The 24666-nt window shown below is 40.9% G+C and overlaps 1 protein-coding gene across 19 annotated transcripts in view; it reads right to left on the bottom strand.

Annotated features, from left to right (window-relative positions):
* LOC108719375 (regulating synaptic membrane exocytosis protein 2) overlaps positions 1 to 24666 on the bottom strand; it is a 360080-nt gene that overhangs the window by 256659 nt on the left and 78755 nt on the right. For 11 of the 19 annotated variants that reach the window (XM_041566588.1, XM_041566589.1, XM_041566590.1 and 8 more), the window contains one exon: positions 19589 to 19899. In XM_041566588.1, coding sequence (XP_041422522.1) covers positions 19589 to 19899 — 311 coding nt within the window. Of the gene's footprint in view, positions 1 to 636; positions 1084 to 19588; positions 19900 to 24666 lie in introns of those variants that run through there. The other 8 variants (XM_041566602.1, XM_041566603.1, XM_041566607.1 and 5 more) reach the window with 5 other exon arrangements.

The following is a 24666-nucleotide window of genomic DNA, read 5'->3' as shown; positions in this document are numbered from 1 at the left end:
TTAATGGGGATTGATAGATGGAGGAAGGACACCCTTGGGTGCACATAATCAATCTTCCTGTAACAGTAGAAAAGTATACAGTAGCAAAGGAAGGGCTGCTTCCTTATTGGGGTGCATGCATGAATGGCTGCCCCTGCTCTTCTATATATATATATAATATCCACGTGCTTGAATTGCACTCCCCCCACTCTGGGTTACAAAATGCTTCATCTATAAATCGCCAACGCATTCCGCAGCGATGTACAACACTAGCCGCCCCCTGTCAGATCAGCTGGGGATCCACAGGTTTAAGATGATGGAGAGGCAAGTCTTGAGTGTTGATACAGCCTGAGCTGCTGGGTTTCTATACATGACAGTTTCATGTGTCCTTCCCTTGCAGAGCCCATAGGAAAGACTGCATGTGTGTAATGTTACAACATGTGATATCCCTTCATCCCATAAGAAATACAATGAAAGAGACAAAAGGAAAGGAATCCTATAGCACTACAGCAAGTGCAGGACTACAGCTCCCAGCATCCCCTGTGGCAGCCAGTTGTAGAGGTGCAGCAGCAGCAGCTGGAGTGCCCTTGAGTAACAGTATATATAGATATATATAGATATAGAGAGAGAGAAGAGGAGCCGGCGGGGGCCACTCACCTGGGGCTGTTCCCTGGCTGCTGCCCGAACAGATCATTCTGCAGTATGTTCGGCGGAGTGGGGAAAGCTTCGTGGAAATGCGACAGGACCGTGTTGCAAAATTGGCGCAGCGTCTCGAACTGCATGTTGCCTTCCGACTAGAGAATCCCTGGCACTGGCAGCAGCAGCGGGGCGCATGTCTCGTGGGCTGGGCACGGGCTGCACCGGGAAGGCATCATTAGCAGCCGGGCGCCTTTCTCCTGCCGGTGCCGAGGAAGGGAAGAAGCAGCGAGCTGGGTGCTGGGCATCCCCTGCCCGGGCGGGAGGAGGAGCTGCTCATGTCTCCCGGAGCCTCCGCTGCTGCAACTCTCGCACTAACACGGCCTCCTCCGCTGCTGATGCTGATACTGATACTGGTACTGGCGTAAGGGATCACCGCACAGCTGCCTGCTGCCCTCCTCCGAGTCTCACTTGGGATGATGGAGAGAGAGAGAGAGCAGCGTCCCATCCCGGAGATCCAATGGCAGAGAGACGGGCCCCTGTGGGGAGGGGCCAACACATACTGTACCTGCCCCCCAAGCCTCTGCACTACACTACTCACTAACTGCACATACAGCATTTATATCTGTATATACACTGTACTATCATCTCTATATACACTGTACTATCATCTCTATATACACTGTACTATCATCTATATATACACTGTACTATCATCTCTATATACACTGTACTATCATCTCTATATACACTGTACTATCATTTCTATATACACTGTACTATCATCTCTATATACACTGTACTATCATTTCTATATACACTGTACTATCATCTCTATATACACTGTACTATCATCTCTATATACACTGTACTATCATCTCTATATACACTGTACTATCATCTCTATATACACTGTACTATCATTTCTATATACACTGTACTATCATCTCTATATACACTGTACTATCATTTCTATATACACTGTACTATCATCTCTATATACACTGTACTATCATCTCTATATACACTGTACTATCATCTATATATACACTGTACTATCATCTCTATATACACTGTACTATCATCTATATATACACTGTACTATCATCTCTATATACACTGTACTATCATCTCTATATACACTGTACTATCATCTATATATACACTGTACTATCATCTCTATATACACTGTACTATCAATCTCTATATACACTGTACTATCATCTCTATATACACTGTACTATCATCTCTATATACACTGTACTATCATCTCTATATACACTGTACTATCATCTCTATATACACTGTACTATCATCTCTATATACACTGTACTATCATCTCTATATACACTGTACTATCATCTCTATATACACTGTACTATCATCTCTATATACACTGTACTATCATCTCTATATACACTGTACTATCATCTCTATATACACTGTACTATCATTTCTATATACACTGTACTATCATCTCTATATACACTGTACTATCATTTCTATATACACTGTACTATCATCTCTATATACACTGTACTATCATCTTCTATATACACTGTACTATCATCTCTATATACACTGTACTATCATCTCTATATACACTGTACTATCATCTCTATATACACTGTACTATCATCTCTATATACACTGTACTATCATCTCTATATACCTGTACTATCATCTCTATATACACTGTACTATCATCTCTATATACACTGTACTTCATTCTATATACACTGTACTATCATCTCTATATACACTTACTATCATCTATATACACTGTACTATCATCTCTATATACACTGTACTATCATCTCTATAATACACTGTACTATCATCTCTATATACACTGTACTATCATCTCTATATACACTGTACTATCATCTCTATATACACTGGTACTATCAATCTCTATATACACTGTACTATCATCTCTATATACACTGTACTATCATCTAATACTGCTATATATACTCTGTACTATCATCTCTATATACACTGTTACTATCATCTCTATATACACTGTACTATCATCTCTATATACACTGTACTAATCATCTCTATAATACACTGTACTATCATCTCTATATACACTGTACTATCATCTCTATATACACTGTACTATCATCTATATATACACTGTACTATCATCTATATATACACTGTACTATCATCTCTATATACACTGTACTATCATCTATATATATATTGTACTATCATCTCTATATACACTGTACTATCATCTATATATACACTGTACTATCATCTCTATATACACTGTACTATCATCTATATATACACTGTACTATCATCTCTATATACACTGTACTATCATCTATATATACACTGTACTATCATCTCTATATACACTGTACTATCATCTATATATACACTGTACTATCATCTATATATACACTGTACTATCATCTCTATATACACTGTACTATCATCTATATATACATTGTACTATCATCTATATATACACTGTACTAGTTGTTACTGGGCCCCATAGCAAATTCAATTTCAGGGGCCCAAAATATTTATAAGTTGGCCTATTTTACCAAGATATATTAAAATTGCTCATTAATTAGGGTCTCACTAGGCCCCCTACACTCCTGGGCCCCCCTGCAATTGCAGGGTCTGCTTCCTCTATAGTTACGCCCCTGCACTGTACTATCATCTCTATATACACTGTACTATCATCTCTATATATACTGTGTACTATCATATCTATACTGTATACGATGTACTATCATCTATATATATACACTGTACTATCATCTATATATACACTGTACTATTATCTCTATATATACTCTGTACTATCATCTCTATATACACTGTACTATCATCTCTATATACACTGTACTATCATCTATATATACACTGTACTATCATCTATATATACACTGTATCACACCTGACTCTACACATACTGCACATATATACGTATATATATATATATATATATACTGTACTTAATACACCGCACCTGTCCCTACACATACTGTACATACAGCTTATAATATATAATATATACATACTGTATTACCCCTGATCCGACACATGCTGTACATATAATATACTTCACATTGGACCATATGTATCATGTATCAATAATGTAAAACACACAAACACACTGCAGTGATGTAAGTGAGGGGTTAACAATAAAGGTCCTATTCAGTGAAAAGGGTGCATGTTTCGGTGAACTGAATTCTCTGTTGTAAAGATTTAAAATCTCACACATAAAGGGTGACTGCCCTGATGCTTTAACACAGATGTGAAGATTTAACCATGCCAGGACAGTTGTAATAATTGTTTTAAAAATTATTATTGACAACTAATAATAAATGGCCCCTATAGGCACATAATCTGCCCCCAGTTATCCTTGCTTGTTGGCTAGAAATCATTGTGGCATATGGCTCGGCATGGCTAACTCAGTGCTAAAATAGTTCTGGGGTACCTACAGCCCTACCCATGATCCTGATCTACAAATCCCAGCATCAGCCATAACCGACTGTCAGCTGCTGAAGGATGCTGGGACTTGGGGGGGGGGGCGTCAAACCTCCACAGTCCCTCCACATATGAACTGAGAGACTGGCAGAGCTCTGTTCTGTTCTGAGCACAATTAAGAACTATACACTCCACTAAACAGCCAAGATCCCTGCAGTCCATGACCTTCCCATGGGTGATCTGTAGCCACAAGCTTCCCGTTTCCAACAACTGACCAGCTTTTCTGGCAGAGACATAACACAGGGATCAAAGTCTCCTGCTAATGGTCAACCAAGGTCTCTGAGCAGCTTCCTGGAATTGTAGTCCTACAGTGGCTGCTGGGAATTGTAGTTGTACTGTGGCTGCTGGGAATTGTAGTTGTACTGTGGCTGCTGGGAATTGTAGTTGTACTGTGGCTGCTGGGAATTGTAGTTGTACTGTGGCTGCTGGGAATTGTAGTTGTACTGTGGCTGCTGGGAATTGTGGTTGTATTGTGGCTGCTGGTAATTGTAGTCCTACAGCAACTGGAGGCACACGACAATGGATTGCTGGCTCTAAAACCTCCCACGCACACAGAGTTAATCTCTTTATGTCAGATAGAATCAGTATCACATTCCTTGGATAATCTATTTTTGTACAAAAACAACCACTGGCCATTTTTTGGGGCCATGTTACATTTAACTCTTGCAAAGCTGGTTTCTTCATCAGTTGCTGTTACAGCCCAGCCACTAGTGCCTATAGCACCGGCAGGGATGGAAACATTAATACAGTTATAATACACAAAAGCCTTGAATATCCTGTAAATTATACCCTTATAAACGGTGAGTTCTGATGTCATCAGTTATAAACGGTGAGTTCTGATGTCATTTCTGTCACATGACTCACTGAAACTTGTGTATTATAATAAATAAAGTACCCCCAGTTGCAAAATATGAGGATATTAGAAGTTACATCGGAGTTCCATGACCTGTATAAAAACACTCGGCCTTCGGCCTCGTGTTTTTATATGGTCATGAAACTCCTCAGTAACTTATAATATCCTTATATTTTACAATAGGGGGTACTTTATTCACTATATAATAAACCCAGTGATGTCTCACCTATCATACCCGGACTGGCAATTTGTGGGTTCTGGCAAATGCCAGAGGGGCTGCTGCAAGATGCCATAGACTATAGTCGCTATTTATTGGGCTGGTAGGGGGCTGTTTGGGTCTTTGTGTACCTAAAATGCCAGGACCCATTCTAATTCTCAGTCTGGACCTGCAGCCTATGACTCTCAAGTGATTATCCAACTCCAACTCCCCACAGTCTTTTACTTTATGTGCAATGAAAAGCCACATTTATTAATCTTAGAAAGGGCGCAAAGGTCTCAATGCTACTATTATTGGAATAACTGACTATTGTTGTAGGCAACACTTCCCAGAATCCTCAGTAGCGCTAGCTGACGGGCTAAACATAAGCTACACTTTATTAATGCCGGAAGCTTGGTAGGTAGCATTGCACTTATCTGTTGCTTGAACTGCTTTCAAATAATCAACAGGCTGGGGGGCACCGCAAATTGCCCAGGGGGCTACATCTAGCCCATAAGCTTACAGTGTAAAAGGCTCAGTGTACAGATCAATCACTGGAATCCTCATCATTAGTCTTAGGCCCCATTTTTAAAGGGGTTGTTCACCTTTACGTTAACTTTTAGTATGCTAATTCTAAGCAACATTTCAGTTGGCCTTCATTTTTTTTTTTTCAGTTTTTGAATGATTTGCCTTCATCCCAGCTTTCAAATGGGTAGGGTCACTGAGCACCCCTCCCAGTGTTGCTGGTACAGCCCTGTTTTTTATAATTCCTTTGCTCTCCAGCTGTGCTCCCTTAACTCTAGGCCCGGCCTGCTGGAGGGCTGCATTGTATACTTGATCCATTAATTCTGTTCAGACCAAGTGTGGGCATGCAAGCAGTGAGATCCATAAAGCTCTGTTTTAGCTGTGAGCCTGGTTCCTCCCATGCAGTCTAACCAGTGTAGCATTACTTTTCCAGCAGCGCAGCCAGTGCCGGAGTCAATCCCTGCCCAGGACAGAAAGCACCATTAAATAAAAAAGATAATCCTGGCTCCTATTTGCCGCTGCACTAATGCTCTGTAGCTGCAGACACAAAGTAGCCAGGCCCTGATTCTCTCTGGTGCTTAAATGGCTATTGCTTGTGCAAGATAATGGGAGATTCAGCAAATTACAGCTTTAATTTCTTCCTTCCCTCTGTTCAATTAAAATCAGCCGTTTTCCGCCCATTCTCCAACATTGCTCTATTTTTTCCCCCCTCCCTCTTTGCAGTCACAATCTACTGAAAGGACACTCATCTATTTTAGGAACTCATGCTGAAAAGCAAAGGGGGAGAAAAGGGGAAAAAGTCTCGTTCCTGCCCAGTCGGATGCAAATCTCTGCATTGACATGGCACTGCCTGCAGTATCATTCAGCCTGCAATATCTACCAGCAGCCACGCTAATAGTCATCCTGTTCATTTTATTCCATGTTTTCCTGCAAAGACTTGAGCGCCATGGATTAATAGGAACTTTCTGAAAGGCCTATCTATAATGGAGAAGGTTGGCAGGTGATGGAGGCTACCCCTGCCATGTTTAACCAGGAAGTAATGAAATCCAAGGCCCCTATTGCTGACTGCAGCCTCAAGCACCGAGCAGCAGTTTCTGTCCAGGGAGAAAGATGCATAAATCTGAGCAACGCTCCGTATCTCTTCCACCCCCCAACTCTGTCCATTAACAGCCTCCGTTCCAGGCAGCAGCACTCCCAAGGAAACACCAGCATCTCAGCTTCTCTCATTTCAACAAAGGGGAAATGATAAGCTAAACAAATATCAGGGTCATTTCCCCTTAAAGCTAACCATAAGATAAATGTCCTGATATTTTTATGGTATACATTTTAATTCAAAGGGGAACTTATGCGGAATAATTAAAAAGAATATATTTTGTGCAATGAAAGAAAATGTAGCTTGTATTATGTATTAATGGTTTTATATTTTAGTTTGTAAGCGTTAATGCTATTGAAAGAAATATCTGTCTGTCCCGCTGCTGATTCTGACTCTAGAAACTATATTGCTCCCTCCATCCACAATGGCATGCAAGCCATAGAAAGAAAAACCTGTCTGTCCCCCTTCTGCACTGCTGATTCTGACTATAGAACAGCTCCCCTCTAGCCATAATGGCATGCAAGCCATTGAAAGAAAACCTGTCTGTCCCCCTTCTGCACTGCTGATTCTGACTAAAGAGCAGCTCCCCTCTAGCCATAATGGCATGCAAGCCATCACAAGAAAGACCTGTCTGTCCCCCTTCTGCACTGCTGATTCTGACTATAGAACAGCTCCCCTCTAGCCATAATGGCATGCAAGCCACTGAAAGAAATACCTGTCTGCCCCCCCCCTTCTGCACTTCTGATTCTGACTATAGAACAGCTCCCCTTTAGCCATAATGGCATGCAAGCCACTGAAAGAAATACCTGTCTGCCCCCCCCCTTCTGCACTGCTGATTCTGACTCTAGAAACCATACAGCTCCCCTCCAGCCACAATGGCATGCAAGCCTCTTCACCGGTTTATTAGCAAATTAGCCAAGGACGGACAGACACTGCTTCTAAATGCAATTACAAATAACAACCACTGGAAATGTGTAATTTATTGTATATACCAAAATCAAAGAATAGGATTGCAATCTCAATTTACAAAGTAAGGTATTTATTACATCAGAGAACAAAATCCTAAAACAAGTAGTGAGCCCAACGCGTTTCGACTATAGTGGTCTTCCTCAGGGGCACAAATAATTTAAAAAGAAATTTCGATTTTTTATTTTTTATAAATACTTTATTTTGTAAATTGAGAGTGCAATCCTATTCTTTGATTTTGGTGTGTTAGCATTGGAGACCCTTATGGGGAGCCTCCTGTGGATTAGCACCACATAATTAACTTTAAGGGTGTATGCCTTCTTACTTTATATTTTTAATGAATGTATATAGACAGTAGCTTAAAATTACAATTTTCTTTCATTACACCCCAGAAAAAAAAAATCATTTTTTTAAGTACTCACCCCCTTTTAAATATCTTTTATAGCTGCCTGTCTCTTACTGTTCTTTCTACTGCTTTTTCTGACTGTTGAAACAATAGCGCTCTGCTCTAGCCAAGACTCCATTTCCCACAAGGCTTTGCAAGCTTCATTACAAGGATGTGAATCACGGAATGTAGCACCTCTCATGTGCATAATTAATATATTAAGGGCTAATGTAATAAGGAAAAGGAGACAGAGAGACAGTCCTAGTATTGTATGTGAATTAACCCTCCACATGCCAGCTGCCCCCCTGACCCTTGTCTTTCCTGCACTTCTCACTGCTTGTTATATTGCTTGCAACCCAATAGGGGCGTGCTATTGAATATGCAGACGCTGCATAAATAAATAATGCTAAACTATATTACCACCCTATAAGCAGTGGATTCGGCTATGCTAAGCAGACAGGGGCCTTTCAGTGGCATCACGTGTGCAGGGGCAATACACGGCTCTCTCAATAAGAGCACAGGCATCAGCCACATTCAGTACAGGAGGAGGAGGAGGAGAGCCAGGGAGCACAGTATTTAGACAGCGAGGCATCCGCCACTCAAGTCAATGATAAAAGACAAGAGGACAAAACCATCACTTCCTGTATATCAATTAAATAATACATTACCAATTAGTGATACCAGGAATACCCATTAAATAATACATGGGAACGGATTATTTCAGTGCACACTTTGGCTTGCTTACCCATTGAATATTGTACATACGAGCCAGGCTGCCCAATACAGCCTCCATGCCAGGAATAAAGAGCAAATAGGCCAGAATTTGTCATTGTTTGGCAACTTTCCAATACACGCTGGGTTTGTAAATGGCCAATGGAAGCAGTGCCTGTCTGTACTTTTCTATTCTCTGCTCTGCCGGTTCTGAACCAATGTAGCAAGAGGCAGTTCATTGAATGCGGAGGAGCAGGCAAAGGTTGACGTCTGCTATTTTGTTGCAAGAGACAGAACCAGCTGTGCAGAAAGGGACAGACAGCAAAAAACATTGACATTTTTTAACGAGTGTCTATGGGAGAATTGCTTAGAATGTTATTATGTGTAAGTGAGGCTATTCCCGGCTATCTCTGTCAGTGCAGGGCATGACAACACTGAGTCCATTCTCAGAATCCCCGTGCGTCTGGCCAAGAGATTCTCCCATTGATTAACTGAATTTGTCTCTTGAATCAGAGGCAACCCTTACAGTAAAGTATTATGGGTTTTATTTTTATTTTTGGCTTGTTAATTTTGTTTGGATTGTCCGGAGAGCAAGCAGAGCAGATATAAGCAGGACTTTATTTCCCCCTGGTAAAATCCTACCGCCCCCGGAAAAAAAAAAAGTCACTTTAGGGCTTCAGGCACTTTCCTTTGTGATTGCAGGAGTAGGACTCTGAATAATGGGCTGCTTTAAATAAGAGATATCATCTTTACAGGAGTAATGGAATAACAAGTTTAAGTCTCATAGGAACAAAAAAGTCAATTAAAATTTACTATTCCTGGGCAACAATTCATTTTTATTTCTCAAATTATTGTCTGTCTGGAATATGTTGTCGCCTATAATTCATAGAACCATATACATAGAATAATTCATAGAACCGTCAGTCTGGGCCACAGACAGCTCCCTGATTTAACAAATAAGTAATTAAAATTAGTACAGGTATAGGAAGGGGCGTAACTACAGAGGAAGCAGACCCTGCGGCTGCAGGGGGCCCAGGACGTATAGGGGCCCCATGTCATATACAATTTCCATAAATATTGGTCAACCTCTAGACATTTCGGGTGCCTGAAAAATAATTTGCTGTGGGGCCCAGTAACATTTAGTTACGCGACTGGGTATGGGACCTGTTATCCAGAATGCTCGAAGCGTGGGGTTTTCCAGATAAGATATCTTTCCCTAATTTACTAAAAAAATTACTAAAAAAAAATTAATTATGTCTTAGACTCTTAGTTGGGATCAAGTACTGTTTTATTATTAATGAGAAAAGGAAATCATTTTTAACAATTAACATTATTTGATTACAATGGAGTGGAGTTTTTTGGATAATGAGATAACAGATCCCAAACCTGAATCAGGCCTGTCCAATTGGAGGCCCGCGGGCTGGATATGGCCCTCCAAAGGATTTCTATGGTGCCCAGTCTGCTCAAAGGCTGCACAGACTATGACATCATCATAATCATAAGACTATGATCATCATCATTATCCCCGCTATGACATCATCATCTTAATTAGGGATGCATCAAATCCATTATTTTGGATTCGGCCAAACCCCCGAATCCTTCGTGAAAGATTCAGCCGAATAGTGAACTGAATCCGAATCCTAATTTGCATATGCAAATTAGGGGTGGGAAGGGGAAAACATTTTTACTTCCTTGTTTTGTGACAAAAAGTCATGTGATTTCCCTCCCCCTAATTTGCATATGCAAATTAGGGTTCAGTTCGGCCAGGCCGAAGGATTTCTGGATTTGGTGCATCCCTAATTTTAATTTAATCTGGCCCTGGGACAGGCTTTATAAGAAATCATCAGGCCAGTACATGTAACAAGCTGGCAATCACTGTTACGAATGATACACTTGCACGATTACAGCAGCTGTTCATGTTGACTTGGAGCATGTACAAGGGGAATAACTTTGGACTGGGTCTCTTAGGACACACCAGAAAACCTGAAATCCAAGGCCCACTCTCAGAGTAGTCAGCTATAGATATCACTAAATGGGGTAAATTTTTATAAAGGTCCAAGGCAGAAATAAGGATGGGTTGATGGGAATCCCCCTAACTTGGGGCCCTCTAGGGCCTGGGTTCACCAGAAGATCCTTTGTCTGACACTAAAGGTGCATTAAAGAGGTGGGTTCACTTTTAAGTACATTTTAGTATGTTACAAAAGTCTTCATTATTTTTTTTTACAATTTTTAACTATTTTTTTATTTCTTCTGACTTCCATCTTTCAAATGGGAGTCACTGACCCCTTCTAAAAAAAACAAATGCTCTGTAAGGCTACACATTTAGGGGCAGATTTGTTAAAGGTCAAGTTGTTTTTTCATGAAAAAATCGAGTTTTTGGGGTAAAAAAAATCTCAAAATGTTATAGATTTATTATACCCAGACTTGCTAAGGTAATTTGGACCCTACCAACCAAATTGCTGACATTGCTATCTCTATCTTTCTATCCACCATCCAACTACAGAATCTCCCTTACATTTAAGAAGAGTTCTATTGTATAGTTCTGCAGAATTATACAACTGCTTGTACAGAATAACAGCTCTACCCCCACCCCCAGCAGAAATCACTAAAAAAACAACAGCTGGAAGGATATTATAATTTTTCTTATTATTAACATGTATTTAGAAATGCGCGAACATATTCTAGAGCAGGCAGACTTCTGTTTTTTTTGTGTAACCCAGGAGAACACCTAATACCCTGATGTGTATTGATGAGTGGCGGGGAACATGCTATATATCTTGTTTGTTGTATAGTGGAGGATACTGCAGCCATCACAAGAAGGTCATGGGAACTTCTTACCTAGATCTGCATTGCTTGCAAATTTGTATATGTCTGTAACCATGGCTGCCACGAACGTTCTGTCATTCTAGAGAACGCTAACGCAGAATTGTGGGATCTATTATCTGGAAACGTATTATTCATAAAGTTCTGAATTACGGAAAGGCCATCTCCGATACACTCCATTTTAATCAAACAATAATGAAGTCATTCACAGTCTGAAAAATTATTACTTTTTTTCTCTGTAATAATAAAACAGTAGTTTGTACGTGATCCCTAGTGATGGGCGAATTTGCGCCGTTTCGCTTCGCCGAAAAATTCACGAATTTCGCGCGAAATTCGCGAAACGGCGAAAAATTCGCGAAACGGCGCCAGCGTCTCGTTTTTGACGCCGGCGCCCGTTTTTGACGCCGGCGCCCGTTTTTGGCGCCAGCGCCCGTTTTTTGCACCGGCGTCCGTTTTTTCGGAAAAAAATTTTTTGACGCCGGCGAATTTTTGCCGCGAATTTTCGCGGGCGTTTCGCGAATTTATTCGCTGGCGGCGAAACGCGCAAATTCGCCGCGAATTCGCGCCTCGCGAATAAATTCGCCCATCACTAGTGATCCCAACTGAGATACAATGGAAGCAAAACAGCCTATTGGGTTTAATTCATGTTTAAATGACTTTTTAGTAGAATTAAGGTATGGAGATCCAAATTACAGAAACATCCCTTACCTGGAAAACCCAAGGTCCCCGTCCATTCTGAAAACCTGTCCCATACCTGTATTAGTAAACTCCCTTACCCAGTGTTCCATAACTGCATTGCATTTTATTAAGCTCATAAGGAAGGATACTTTAAGTTTTAAAGCTCCTTTGATCCTACAAACAGAACTGTAAATAAGAGGCAGCGGTGCTTAAGAATGGAGTGGAGGGGGGGGGGGGGAGTAATTTTAGAGTTTACAATCTATAGCTAAAGCTCTGTTCAATAGACTAATAGATCCGGCTAGCATCAATAGAGGTCACGGCATGCATTCCAGGAGCAAAATAACATAGCATGCATCGGCAGCTAATTTGAAGATCCTCCTATAAACCGTAGCTGCCTGTCATTCATCATGTTGATTGTCCCTTTGTTAAATTCAAACTCTTGATTAATCTTAATTACACTCTAGGAAAGATTATTAGCCTGGGACGGAGTTGCCACTAAACTGGAGCCCTTCTGATGTTGCTGAACCATCACCCCATCTATCTTTGTAATATAATGCTGGTCTTGGCAGAAGAATTCTCAGCAGAAACCCAAGTAATAGCATAGCCGAGCAGTCATAAATGGTGATGTTGTTCCTGACTTCGGAGTCAATATTAATAAATGAATCCTATTTGTGTACGGGGTATATAGAGTAGAGTGTCATGGAAGCAAGCTATAAAGGAAACATGGATAGGGGAACCACTGAGCTAAATACAGCATACATTAACAAGCATGGTCAGCCCACAATCTTAGTGCCTCTTCAACATTCCCTAAATCCATTATCTCAGATGGCACTTTGCAGCTCATGCTAATGTATGTTCTAATTTTCTCCCACACTAACTAGTATATCCCTCTGCTAATTGACCTTCATGCATCATAGCTCTGAAGTTTATTCAAAATGCTGCATCTTTTTTTTCTCCAGCTAATCTCCTTGAACCCACATGAGAACCATTCACTATTTCTACTGAATGACTAGCTCTAAAGTGGTTAGTGGAGCTGCACTCACTGCATTATTTACATCAAACACAACAGAAAATGACCCCTCTCCCTTTTGAATTGCTCCTTTGCTTATCCAACCACCACTGGAGGGTCAAAATTACTCAGCACGAGTCATTAGATCCTTCTTCTTCCAATACAATGCCACCATGCTCAACATATCTATTCTGTGACCCAAAACAATGTCTATATGGTCAACAAGCTTTTGCCATGACTCAATACAATGTCTCCATGGTCAACACATTTCTTCCATGACCCAATGCAATGTCTCAATGCTCAACATATCTATTCCATGACCCAAAACAATGTCTCTATGGTCAACACATTTCTGCCATGACCCTATAGAATGTCTCCATGGTCAACACATTTCTTCCATGACCCAATGCAATGTCTACATGGTAAACACACTCCTTCCATGGCTCAATGCAATGTCTTCATGGTCAACACACTCCTTCCATGACCCAATGCAATGTCTCCATGGTCAGCAAACTCCTTCCATGATCCAATACGTCTCCTTGGTCAACAAATTTCTGCCATGATCCTATACAATGTCTCCATGGTCAACACATTTCTTCCATGACCCAATTCAATGTCTCCATGGTCAACATACTCCTTCAATGACCCAATGCAATGTATCCATGGTCAACACATTTCTTGCATGACCTAATGCAATGTATCCATGGTCAACACACTCCTTCCATGACTCAATGCAATGTCTCCCTGGTCAATGTTTTCCCCCAACTTGAGGTCCCTAATTGCTTTTACCCACTAAAAGTTTCAGGGCTTGTATTAAGTCTCTTTTACAGTCATGATTAACTCAATGTTAATATTTCTGCAATTCTGCTGAGCCACGGTTAATTATGTTGTTCCTGTTGATTATTATTAAGCCTGTGCCTTTGGTGTTCGGGGGGTGCTCAGCTTTTCAGAGCTGGTTTTTGTAACCCAATTGCATCTGCAGTCTGATATTCCATTTACTTAGTGTCAGCTTTTCAACATAGCCCCATATCATTCTGCCTTCTGGGGTTTGGCTAGAGAACTTCAAATACTGACAAACTAAACTTCTGCAAATGCCAGCCTTTCTGTAAGGGACTTTTCTATAGAACTGGAACCAAAGAAGGCTCTGAAACATTACATTATACTGATGACCTCTGTGGCTATCCGGGATTTGGCCTGGGGGCAAGGACAAATGACCAGATTTTTCTGATTGATTACACTTCTCCGAAAAAGTGTTCTTCAAATTCATTACACTGCTACTTGCAGATGCCTGGGGTTGATTCAGCTACGAGAGAGGAAGAGACAACAGTCAGGCTGCAATGAAACAATCTTGACTAGAGCAAATATCAAGATTTTTAGCCTCCTTTGTCCAAGCCAAATCCTTTAGCACAACCATAAAAACAAAAACAATTTTGGACCAAAGTTATGTGTCTCCCATTTTAATCTAAGCACTAAATAGACTGGAAAGGTTTGGTTGGTTGGGTAGGATCATATTGGTCATTGGGTAGGATCATATTAGATCATATTGGGTAGGATCATCGCATTAATGCTTTATTCTAGTAAATCCCTCATGGTGCCATTAGAACAATAAGGCAAAGGCTTTCCATCCCGGGCTGACCATGAGAGTGCCGAGTGGGACAGGATTTACTAGGGATCCTCTATAAACCCACGGATGTTGTTTCGTTGTAACAAGCGCAAAGGATTTCAGTACAGTGCTGGCAGTTTATCACAAAAAAATTGTTTCTGTGGAGTCATCAGTTCTGGAACACTTCATAAACAATGGCTGCTAATTAAAGCAATGTATGAAAATATTAGCAGCCAGATACTGGCACGCGTTCATTCAAAGTCTGCACTCTCCGTTATTGCACAAGTCATCAGCATCTGCTGCTCAATGAAGCAAAATAACTGAAATGTATCCATTATCTCAACTAATCCCTGTAATGAGGGGTTTATGTTGGGGAATGGGGGCGGCACTGGTTCTCTATAGGGCAGCAGCTCCAGTTTTCTCGGCCACTTGCTGCTTGGCTTGCTGAGGATGCTCGGAGCAATATTTTAAATATTTTAACAATATTATAAACACTAAAGGACAGGCTCTCCTTATGGGCCCCACAGCAATCTTATCTGGGGGTCCATCTAAATGTCAGCAAGATTGCTTTGAAACTACCCATGAGACAAGGCCCCCACTTAGTTGCCTACATTTTTGGGCCCCCAGCAGTTGCAGCCTCTTCTTCCCATATTATTATGCCCCTCGGTTACTGGTGTAAATAAAATCTTTTTTTAAGGATGATAGTATCCCTTTAAAATAATACAATACAAGTATGGGCCCTGTTATCCAGAATACTTGGGACCTGGGGTTTTCTGGATAATGGATCTTTCTGTAATTTGGCTCTTCATACCTTAAGTCTACTAGAAAATCATGTTAACATTAATTAAACCCAATAGACTGGTTTTGCTTCCAATAAGGATTAATTATATCTTATTTTGGATCAAATAAAAGGTGCTGTTTTATTATTACAGAAAAAAAAGGAAATCGTTTTTAAAAACTTGGATTATTTGGTTATAATGGAGTCTAATCGTAATTCAGAGCTTTCTGGATAACGGGTATCCTGATAATGGATCCTATACCTGTACTAGTTGAAATATTGTCGTTTTCACTCACTGCAGAGATAATCAGACATGTTTTTTTATATATGCACCCATTTAAATATTTAATTTCCCGTGGGTGTTATTTATTCTAATACACAAACTAGATCTGTTATCCGGAAACCCGTTATCCAAAAAGCTCAGATTTACACGAAGTCTCCCATAGACTCCATTCAAATTTTTAGAACATATTTCCTTTTTCTCTGCGATAACAAAACAGTAGCTTGTACTTGATCCTAACTAAGATATTATTCATCCTTATTGGTGAAAAAAAAACCAATCCTATTGGATTTAATGCTTTGTTTAAATAATTTTTTTGCAGACTTAAGGTATGAAGCTCAAAATTACAGAAAGATCCGTTATCCGGAAAAACCCAGCTCCCAAGCATTCAGATCCCAGAGGTATGGTATCCGTTATCCGGAAACGGGTTGAGCAGAAAGCTCCGAATTACAGGAAGACCATCTCCCATAGTGTCCATTTAAAACAAGTTATTCTCTAACTTTCAAAAGCGATTTCCTTTTTCTCTGTAATTATAAAATAGTACCTTGTCCTTGATCCCAACTAAGATATAATTAATTCTTATTGGAGGCAAAACAATTCTATTGGGTTTATTTAATGTTTAAATTATTTTAATTGACTTAAAGTATGTTGATACAAATTACTTAAAGTCTCCACGGGCGATTTCTGTGCGATCCGACGCGATGTGCAAAAACGCAGGCGTCAAGTTGGATGCGACGGAAATAAGGTAAGCAACAGGAAAGTCGGATGGTGTTGCAACGTTCCTCCAATTCGACACGACTATCGGATGCAGACGCTGCACGCTGCGCCACATCGGATGAATGATGCGACTTCATCCGACATTTCCATCTTTTACCTTATTTCCTACGCCTGCGTTTTTGTGCACCCGTGGAGTTCCTCCCTTAAACTTACCCCTTTAAGTACATGATTTTCAAATCATTGCAGCTATCCTACCCCATTAATCACAAGTCACTTATCTGATACCTGTGAGCAAATGCAGGCTGTACTGGCTGTGAACAAACCTGCAGGTAAATACAATCTCTCCTTAGCAAGGGCGAGGGCCGTGCAGCCAATGGAGATAAATATTAAGTAGCAGTAGTGGTGGCCATTATATGCTGGACGTGAAGGATTCACACAGACTGAAAGATTCTCCAAAGCCTCATTACCATATAATTTAGTGTTAATGTAAGAAATCAGTAATAAAATAACCGTGTGAGCAATATTAATGCTGAGAAGAGCAAATATACTGCAGCTCCTGCAGTAATTGTGCTGATTAGTTCCTCTAGAGCTCTTGCACATTTAATGGGAACCTATCAAAGTGCAGTGGCCACACGCCATGGAAATGCATCACATCCACATATCCAGGGGGCAGAACATGTACTTAGCGCATGTGACGTGCCCTAAAATATATTTCAAAGGGGGAACCTCCAATTTACAGTACCTAATATCAAATGCATTGGAGGAAGATGGTCTATACACCACCGATCCCTTACTTGGGTTAAGTTGCCCGCACAATTACAGGATCTACAGATTTGGACACCTATGTGATAGGATAAATAAGGCTGATCCAATTGTTTGGCAAACTATTCAATCATAATGGGGGCCTGGGGAGATCCAACAGCATTTTCTAACTTCCCCTAGAGTTCTATGGCCACTTCTCAGTCGGATATAGGTTGGGTAGGCAGTTTGCCAGGCTCCATACATAGTCCAGCAAGATGCTGACATGGGGCCCAAGTTTATCAGCCAGTATATGGGCAGCTTTAGTTGGAAGAATTATTGCTCTGGAACAAGGCTTGGCCTTTTGTGCCAGCAGCCACATGATCAACTGTCAGAAGCCATATAATCAACTGTCAGCTACAGCCCTCATGGGCATAATGGCCCTCAGATCCCTAAGAGCATGATCCTCATTTTTCTATCAGCCATCAGCCTGTGATACATTGTATAACTGTATCAGTCTATGACTCATAGAAAGGCAAAGCCAAGGAGCAAAAGGTATAACAAAAAAAAATCACTATTATTATTACGACATTAAAAAATGTGTTTTTACTAAAGAACATTTTCAGCAGAATTCTGGTGAACTGTTTCCCCTCCAATGAACTGTTTCTGCTTCTTGCCTGAGGGAAGTGTATCTAATGTAGGTGTAATTCTAATAATGAGGGTAATGACAGGATATGACGTTATTAGTGTTTGTGACGGATCGTCAGCTCTGAGTTGCTATGGGCCCCGGGTTTCTGGAGATACTATCAAGTTCTATATAGATCGTCGTGTGCTCTTCAGATGAACCGGTGACCTGGCAGGAGCATTATGAGATTGTGGTGTCATGCTGGCTTCCCATGACTAGGCATAATCCCCAGGCATACCCAACCAGCTTCTTATTTAATAAAGACTTTCTGCACAGTACAGCACTGTGGGTTAAAGCACAAAAAAAAGCATCACCAACAACCGTACATAGTCCAGTCCAGGTGACATGGGCTTACTACAAGTGGGTACCTATACTGCCTACCTACTATCTTTGTACAGGATATTAACAATAATAATAATAATGAAAAGGGCTGGGGAATCATAGGCTCTTAAAGGAACAGTTCTGTATAAAAATAAACAACAGGTAAATAGATAGGCTGTGCAAAATCACAAATGTTTCTCATATAGTTAGCCAAAAATTGTAATGTATAAAGGCTGGAGTGACTGGATGTGTAACATTATAGCCAGAACACTACTTCCTGCCTTTCAGCTCTCTATCTCTGAGTTAGTCAGCAAATATAAGGGGGGCCACATGGGACATAACTGTTCAGTGAGTTTGCAATTGATACTCAGCATTCAGCTCAGATTCAAAAGCAACAGTTATGAACCATGTGCCCCCCCACCTGGTAACCAATCAGTGGAAAGAGAACTGCAAAGCAGGAAGTAGTGTTCTGGCTATTATGTTAGACATCCAGTCACTCCAGCCTTTAAGCATTACATTTTTGCCTAACTAACTATATTAGAAACATTTTTTATTTTGCACAGCCTATTTAAACAGTTTTTATTTTTACACTGAACAATTCCTTTAAGGGGGGTTTCTGTATCTATGTCACTCACTGTATTTTGTCAGGCCTTAATTATATAACACTATTCCCTTGGGCAGATTGGCCACCCCAATTCTGGCTTCTTATAATGGGATTACTGAAGACAAAAACAATTGAGGTTTAATAATGCAATAATGGTAGACAACCCCTTTTTTATCAGCTAGAAGAGTTCTATGAAATTTTTCATAAGAAGGGTATATTTCCCCTAAAATACAGTTCAAACCAGACCAGCTTAGTCACATGTAAATCCAATAAATGTGTGATTTGCCTAAAACGGCATAGATATAATTAATCATATATCTGTCTGAATGCTCAGGTCCGACCAAGGCTCCAAGCCACCTTTATCTGGACGTTCTTCTGCAACCATAAGTCACAAATCTGATACCACTAAAGCAAACTGGTGGCATCCCAGCCTTTGCTAGAGGGTGGCTAGTTGGATATCACACTTCAAGTTGATTTTAAACCCATCGTTACCTTTCAGAGGAGAGGTCGCCAGGATTCGGGTGCTTCACTTCAGAACCATTTTTGATGGAATCTTGCCGGACGATCCCTTGCGGTCGGTTTTTGTCCGAGGCTGGTGTTATTAAGTCCCCTGAGGGTCCCTGGTATTGGGACTGCTCTTGTAACTTAGCTTTTTTCTCCTGAGGTGCTTCTTCCGTTTGGTACCCGGTTTGGTGCTCTTCGCCAGGCTTTTGGGGTGTGCTTGACCCACTGCTGTAAAACCAGGCCCCTGATTTGGTGAGGATTTCTTGTTGTTTTCGGCACAAATTACATACCCACATTACCTGGAAGAACAGAATCACAGGGCCAAATTAACAGTGTGACAATCAAGGAACTACCAACAAACCATTACAGATACAAAGTGGAGAAGAAGAAGAAGAAAAAATAAATAAATTAAAAAAAAAAATATATATATATATATATATATATATATATATATATATATATATATATATATATACATGCAAAAAATAAAATAAATAGCTGTATATTTACATGAAAGAATTCAAATCTATAATACTGTATTTAGAAATCCAATAAGAATTCCTGCCATAGTGTTCTGCCCCTAGTGATAAATATACAGGTATGGGACCTGGTATGGGACCTGGGGTATCCGGATAACAGATCTTTCCATAATTTGGATCTTCATACCTTAAATCTACTAGAAAATCATGTAAACATTAAATAAACCCAATAGGCTGGTTTTGCTTCCAATATGGATTAATTATACCTTAATTTGGATCAAGTACAAGCTACTGTTTTATTATTACAAAATTATTTTAAAAAAATTGGATTATTTGATTTGATTATAATGGAGTCTATAGGAGATGGCCTTTCCATAATTCTGAGCTTTCTGGATAACGGGTTTCCGGATAATGGGTTTTCAGATAACGGATCCCATACCTGTATAAATGTATAACACTTATTTATTGCCCATTCTTTTTATTTCCTAGCTCAGAGACGCAGCCTACGGCCAATGGTAAAGGATCTTTTCCGGCTGCGAACTGCCTCCTGATATATCAGTGTAGGACATTGGGCAATACAAGGTAAATAAGTACCAATTATACCTTTAATTTTCCTTTAGTGCTCCTTTAACAGAAATAAAAACTCTCTATTGATGTAAGTAGCTGGGAGCCATATAATAATTTTTTTTTAAAAAAGCCTCTCATTATTATACCAGTAAAATAGGCAGTTTAATTTTTTATCATAGTAATTCCAGAAAAAAATATTATCTACTGGTCAAGCTGCTGTTTATAATACATTATAATTACAGTAATTAAAAAAAACAGTGGCATTTAGATCCTATAAAGGAATTTGCAGCACTTGCACTGTGTGGGGGGATTAAACAATCCCAATGGTGCCCATTCATTTACCATTGATATATCAATAACAAACAAGCTATTTATAAAGAGTAAATCTCATATACATACAGCCACTTAAATGGACACATGACTGGATGCAAGTCTAATGTTGGCCATACACATTCACAAAAAGAGCTGATCTAATTTGACCATGCGGGTATACTAGGCCAAACTGGCAATTACACCCCATCTGATGTCAGTTGGGAGGGGGCCCTTGTTTTCCAGCTCGGTGGGTGCAGTATCATACTGGGGCACTGGAGGCCCACCAGGGCTGCACCTTTAAGGACCATAGTCGCATTGGGAGGTCCTTCTCTTAATGTTTGCACACACCCCCATGAGCACCAGAGAGACAGATAGAGTATGTGCACACAGGGCCGCCATTAGAAATCACGGGGCCCCAAGCTCCACCCCAAATCCCGCCCACTCCACACTACAGTTAAAAGACCACATAGACATCAGTGCTAAAAAAGGTAACCCCCCCACACACACAAGTTATAAAAAGCTTTTGATGGTCAGGCCCCCTTATAAGTTAAAAAACATTGGTGGCAGTGCCCCCCTATAAGGAAAAAAACATTTAAGGCCTAGGCCCCCCCCAACAAGTTATAAAAAGCCATTGGTGATCAGGGGCCCCCCTGCAAGTAAAAAAAAAAAAATTGGCCAGATTCCCCCAAATTTTTAAAAAAATGGCTTGCCAGGGTTTTGTGTCTAAGGGGGGCCCGGCCATGCTTCACTTACTTGATTAGCTGGCCCCCCTGCTTTCAGCGTGCTGCACAGCAGCTCTATCAACTGTCAGCTTTTCTTCTATTAAGATTTCCTGTACCCTCGTGGTCCTTTTAGAATAAGTCCCGGTAAAGCTGTACAGGGATTGGATAAGGGGATCCAATCCCAATGCAGATTTACCGGGACTTATTGTTAAAGGACCAATGAGGTTACAGGAAATCTTAATAGAAGAAAAGCTTCCGTGCACAGAGCTGCTGTGCAGCACGCTGAAAGCAGGGGGGCCCGGCTAATCAAGTAAGTGAAGCATGGCCAGGCCCCCCCCTTAGACACCAAACCCTGCGGGCCCGGGACAACTGTCCCCCCCCTGTGACCCCCTGATTGCGGCCCTGTGTGCACATCTCATTCCTCCTGAACTTCGATGTGGTGGCCCCAGTAGGGGAGTGGCTCTGACTCAGCAAGGCCCATGAGGACTAGGGCCCCAACAGGTTTTTTTCCCAGTGTCCCACCAGCACTACCGGAGGGTGGGTAGTAAAACACTGTAAATTGCCCCTCCACTGACATGCATGGTAACAATTGCTTGAGCCAAGGGTGAACCAGCAGGATCCGGGTGATTACCATACAAGTCAATGGACCTTGAGTGTATTGGCAGGATCCAGGCGATTACAATACAATAAAAGGACCTTGAATGTATAGGCAGGATCCAGGCAATTACCGTAAAAGTAAATAGGCCTTGAGGGTATCAGCAGGTCCCAGGCGATTACCATACAAGTCCATGGACCTTGAGGGTATCGGCAGGATCCTAGCAAGCACCATAGAGTTCAGAGGACCTAAAAGTGCACTGCCAGAACCCAATTGATCATCAAACAACTATGAATGGACCTTCAAGTGTACCATCAGGGAGCAGACAATTACCATACACTCAATGAACCTGCTACTGCACTGGCACGGTCCAGATGATTTCCATACAAGTCAATGAAACCTACGAGGAAGGCAAGTACCATACAAGTAAATACAGGGACAATTCTCAGTGTTCTGCTACTTTGTGAGCTGAAATACAATGCAGTGCCAATTGCCCTGTGCAGCATTTCCCTTAGGGTAGGAGAGAGAAATAGTTGTACCTCTCCCCACCAGCCATGCTCCCAGAAGGACAGCTATGGGCAGCGTCTGCTTCCCTGACCGATATTCAAAATGAATATTTAATTCAGCATGAGTGTCCTTGTTTATAGAACTGAAGCTCCATTTCCTAAATAAGTGACTGGCGATGGTGTACTTCTGACTGCCGTCCCTGCGCTAATTATTTAATAATCTGATTGCCTCCTGTCCCAGTGCCAGGTATTAAGCAGCCAAACTCTATGGAATGACAGCAAACAATGACATTTTCCCTCGGTGTAATTACATCTGAGTGAGAAGTCACTTGCAGAGGTGATGTCACAGTAACGCCGGCTGATTCAAGCAGATCATGTTATTGTACCTGGTTTCAACCAGGGTAGCATTTACTGATTGGTTGCTAGGGGTTACTAGACCTAGTGTAAAAGTTGCAAGTCTTGTTGCACTACCCCACATTGATCACTCTAAGCAGGCTGCACTGGGTCTCATAACCTGTAGTATTCATTTTATGAGTAATGTTTTGCTTTGTTTCACAATAGCCTTACAACAGGTGTCCAGGAGCTGTCACTGCTGTCCATGAGCTGCACTAACAACAATATCCTGAGCAGTGATATTACTGGGGCCTACCTGGGGGCCTTAGCTGGAGTACAGTTGACTTACTGCTACATTAGTACCATAGTGCATGTAGTCAGAACCAGCAGTGCAGAGAACAGCAAAGCAAGACAGACGCTTCTTTCAATAGCAATTACACTGACAAATAATGGACATGGGATAGGCTTTGCTCTGACCTGCTAGACTGTGTTTTGGGGTTTATTTCCCATTGAAGCAGTGCAATGCTCTATCTATTCCCATGGCTACTAATCATTCCCTGTCAGTTGTGAAGTCGCTCTCCCAGGGAAGGCCACAGAGACAGAGGGAGAGACGAAGTTATACAAACTCCACATGACAGGGGAAGGCTAAAAATATCCTTTAATTGCACTCAGTAACGAGACAGCCTTGTTATTATGCCATTAATAGATCCCCCTCTCCTCTGTTTAACTGGGAGGAACTGGGAGGCATTGAACTCTTACTCATCTTAAAGTTACAACCCGGTTTACTAAGCACAGGTCGTGTCATCAGTCACCAACAATGCCCTACTGCTTCCAAAGAACCTGCTGCTGATTTTCTATTTCACCTAATAATCCAGTAACCCAGCTGCAGAGTTTGGGATAAGATTTGGGCCTTTATGATCCTCAGGGGTGGGGCTTCTGCTGAAAAATATACAATATCAGGCCAACTTGACTCAGTTCTGAATGTCTATTGGGCTGACCCATAACCCCTACCTTGCTGGCTCATTGCATTAGTCTGTGAGCACCAATATCCAGCATTAGAGGAATGAATGGGAGCTGACATACAGCTTGACTCCACAGAACCATTATCCATATCAGGACCTCTAGTATTTATAATTATTGTGCTTTTTTATTGTCTTCTATAGTATCTGGCTGAGCAGAACCACATGGCAGCTCCCACTCAAGTACAGAGAAGCAATACTGCATAGAATTAACCACGTTGGGAATACTTCCCTTTCTAGGTATGGGATATGTTATCCAGAATACATGGGACCTGGGTTTTTTCAGATATCAGAGATCCATGATTTGGATCTTCATACCATAAATCTATTAGAATTTCCATTGGACATTAAATAAACCCAATAGGCTGGTTTTGCTTCCAATAAGGATTAATGATATCTTTGTTTGTATCTAGTACAAGGTACTTTTTTATTATTACAGAGAAAAGGGAAATAGTTTTTTTGTGTATTATAGTTTTTATTGTGTTATTTATTATTATTTATTATAAGTCTATTTGGATAAAATGGAGTCTATG

Source organism: Xenopus laevis, chromosome 6L, assembly GCF_017654675.1.
Source record: "Xenopus laevis strain J_2021 chromosome 6L, Xenopus_laevis_v10.1, whole genome shotgun sequence".
Taxonomy (NCBI): Eukaryota; Metazoa; Chordata; class Amphibia; order Anura; family Pipidae; genus Xenopus; species Xenopus laevis.
The sequence above is the reverse complement of the archived record's forward strand: the minus strand, read 5'-3'. Positions and strand labels throughout refer to the sequence as shown.